Source organism: Cynara cardunculus, unplaced genomic scaffold (assembly GCF_001531365.2).
Source record: "Cynara cardunculus var. scolymus isolate 2C unplaced genomic scaffold, CcrdV1 Un_Scaffold_4801, whole genome shotgun sequence".
In the NCBI taxonomy this organism is placed as follows: domain Eukaryota; kingdom Viridiplantae; phylum Streptophyta; class Magnoliopsida; order Asterales; family Asteraceae; genus Cynara; species Cynara cardunculus.
In genome coordinates, this window is record NW_020202075.1 from 16,530 (window position 1) to 20,403 (window position 3,874).

The window sequence follows — 3,874 nt, forward strand, 5'->3', positions numbered from 1 at the left end:
CCGTTTTCTGCCGTGCATACCTTGGTTCGTCGGTTTCCTTAAACCGATTTCAATCTGCGATTTTGGTGCCTCCTGCACTCAACGGTCCTCCTGACCGGTTGTGGTTTGCGATTTTCGTCTTCTGCTCTTATCGGTCCTCTTGACCGACTTCGGTTCTCCGATTGCCCTCTCCAGTTCCGATTGAGGTATGTAAATACCTTTTCCGATGGGTGCCAGTCGGTGGTAAAACTCCTTATGGTGTTTGGCCGCCCTAGATATCCTTGAGATTCTGATTAACCCCAAATGAACAACTGTGATGGTGGTTGATCGTTAATCTCTGGCGGTTTTGGTGACTCTCTTGGTTTTATTGGTATTCGGTAGATGATGAGAAAACTTTGGTTGAATGAACCCAAAGCTCTGATACCATGTTCGGGGTGACGAGTTTGGCATCGAAACATTTGATTGTTTCGATTTAGAGCATTCACCAGTCATGATCTTGTGATCGAGATCTTTTAATGCTGATGAACCCATCGTAGGATCGTAAACAACACACACACTTTATATGAAAATAGAGATTAAAAACAGGAGAGGAGTAGTAATTGAATTGAAGAGATATGTTTACAATCAACCATTCAAAGTGTTTATATACACAACAAAACGGTGCCACCTAGACCATCACGTCGGTTGGCATGGGATGCCATAACCGTCGTGATGTAACTTCTCTAAACTTGCTGCATATGAGGTGTCCACTATCCTCATTTATTTAAAATATAATTAAAATTAATAAACCTATAATAAATACTATGTTTTGACATTTATATTTCCAACATTGGTTTCCATTCTGAATTCCAATCTCTAAACCCGTTTGATCCGTCCAATGCACACCCCTTTTTAACAGGCAAAGTGAAGGTCCCTCTTCTGTTCCTATTTCAAACTCACTGCAATGCTAACAGAACATATTTGCCCATGTAAAATTGCACAATTATCCATCAACTTTCGTGCATTTTAGAAAAATACATCTTCTAATTGAACCCATTACAATGGTTAATACTTGGGGTTTTCATAGTAAAGAATAAGTTTCTTGGGCCTAAAGAGGTACCTAGAACCATATGTCGAGTGAATTACATCGGCTAAAAGAGGATATTGCAGCCAAGCAAATAGTAAAACCGGCATAGCGGCTAATAGGCCGATAACAATTGGTATCCATATCAAATCGTTATGGTAAAGTACGAAGAAGCTAACGCTAAAAGCCACCGTCATGGCTGTTATAGAGAGAAAAAGAGTTGTTAGACCTAACATTAACTTTTTGGGTAAGGATTCCAAGAAATCGCGCTCAGCATAGCGAGACGTAAGGATGGATAAGAACATGAGAACTGAAGCTGAAGAGGAAAATAAAGAAATGGCATCTGCGACTACGAAAACCATAAAGGTTATTTTTCGATAGAAGAAAGGGATACCATCATCCTGGTTGTATCCACCTGGAACTGTAAAAGCCGCGGAGAATACTATAGTGGCAATAAGTGTTGCGACCACCATACATTGACTAGCCGTTCCTTTCATCCACTTCTCACCTTCTGAAACTAGATCTTTGTGATCTTTGGTGAATAATTCGTGCGGTGTTAGATCTTCTTTGTTCCTCCGTTCTCTATAAGAAGGAGGGATCATAGCCTCTACTTCCTGCAACACGAAAAAGAGTTGATCATTTTTTTAACTAGTCAACTACTATATTCTTGGTGAAGGATCGTGTTAAGGTGAGAAGCGTAAGAATGGATTTGGACCCTTGATCACCTTTAATCTCAAACTCACCCATGAATCGTGCTTGATACGGGGATTGATTGGTGCATCTCATCCTAATGTGCATCCAAGGGTGGAGATCTCTTCTTACGCTTTTCACCTTAAGTCTCATTCTCACTAGAACCCAACCCCTATATTCCTATACTATTAACATTTCCAAAAAAACACAAACAAAGAGTATAAGATGTTTGGTTAGTTTTCTATTAAGTCCTGTATGGATCGAATTGTCTGTATAAATTAGCCTATCTATAAAAATTGGGAGGATTAATAAATTGTAAACTTCAATTTTTAATAAAATTGTTTTTAGTAGTGATTACCAAATATTTAATAAAATAGTATACAATATATAAAAAGATTTACTTTACAAACTTTTCCAAACATTGAATGAAAAATTGCAACAAGAAAAAACATAGTAGATCATTTTCATTTCAAACCACCATAAATTCTAATTTCAATGTATGAATTGCATACCAGCTGTAAAGAACACTTGTTCTTGGGTGGAGAGTTGATTTACTCCAATAACTATCTTGAAATAGGAAAAAAAATATGATTAAAGTTTTCTATTTTGCTCTGAAAATAATCCTTGATCAGTTAACAATCTTCATTTTTCACCTATATTCTTAAACATCCTATAAAAGAATATAATATATAATTTATGTATTGTTTCTTAAGTTCATATACTAAAACAATATAATATATGTATATATAATAATAGTATAAACAATATAGATATTTAAAAAATATAATATAAGAAATAATTTATAAATTATATATTTATATTTATATTTTTTTAAAGATATTCAAGAAAATAGGTAAAAGACAAAACCGCCCCTCACTTTACCGGAGCTAATGATCAGGGATCACTTTCAAAGCAAAATGAGAACCATAAGGACAATTTCTAAACTTATGAAAACTCAGGTCTCACTTTCAAAGATTTCACTAAACTCAGGGATCAAAATTAGAGTTTACTCTAAACAATATTTTATTGAATGTATTGAATATTTCAATAATATAATTAATATCATATGTAAATATTTTTAGAGATTTTAATACTCTATTCTAGAAAAATTACATAATATGCATTGGAGATGCTTTTATCCTCTTGTGAGGTCGTACAAAAGATATTAAATTAGAATTAAAATTGTATCCGTACAATGTAGAGCAATATATCTCCATTTTATCTCTCTATTTCATTTTATGAATTTGTATGGTTTTAAGAGTGCGAGAAAGTTTTCTATTAGTTATCTGTTTTGCGGTGTATTTTGCAATATTAGTAGGGAAAATGTTTATCTTGTCTTTGAACATGTTTATCAGTTGGTTATAAGTTAATTTGTAAATGTTGTATAATATAGTAAAAGTATTTACTAATATACTCGTGACTGAAATTTTGAAAACCGGATTAGAAAACTGAAAAAAAAAATTGTAAAGTATGATTTTCATTCATGTGGTTTAAAATTGTGACTTTCGTCTCTGTAGTTTCAAAATTACGGTTTTCGTCCCTATGGTTTGCAAAATTCAAATTGTTTTAGCCCATGAGGCTAACTCCATCAGTAGTTTATAGTTCAGTATGAGAGACGAAAAAGATTAAATGTAAATCACAGAGATGATAAAATGTATGAATTGCAAACGATAGGGACGAAAATAGCAATTGTGGCTTTGACCGGTCAATATGTGAACCTTTGTGATTCACATATGAACTATTTTAACTAAGTCATATATGAACCTGTTTGATTCACATATGAACTAATTCACATATGAACCATTGTGATTCACATACGAACCATTAAGTGAACTAATTAACTGAGTCACATATGAACCATGCATATGAACTAATTAACTGATTCCCTGTGAATCCGTGGGTTCATATGTGAACCCGTTTTCCGCCTATTTGTAAAAGTTACAAAACTACCCTCTATCTTCCGCATACCCATGCGAGGAATTATACGGTGCTTCACAATCAAAGTCACAAATGTTGAGCAGATGAAGGGCTAAGATCACTTCTTTACTTCTCAAATACTTACCACTTCTCAAATGAAACTTTCCATATATATATATATATATATATATATATATATATATATATATATATATAGAGAGAGAG

The 3,874-nt window shown here is 33.7% G+C and overlaps 1 protein-coding gene across 2 annotated transcripts in view; it reads right to left on the minus strand.

Moving 5' to 3' along the window:
* Positions 1–587: 587 nt before the first annotated feature.
* The window catches only part of LOC112504169 (protein ACCELERATED CELL DEATH 6-like), a 10,000-nt gene continuing 6,713 nt past the window's right edge, over positions 588–3,874 (minus strand). For both annotated transcript variants that reach the window (XM_025108120.1, XM_025108119.1), the window contains one exon: positions 588–1,656. In XM_025108120.1, the coding sequence (XP_024963888.1) occupies positions 1,024–1,656 (633 nt within the window). In that variant the 3' untranslated portion in view covers positions 588–1,023. The remainder of the gene's footprint in view (positions 1,657–3,874) is intronic.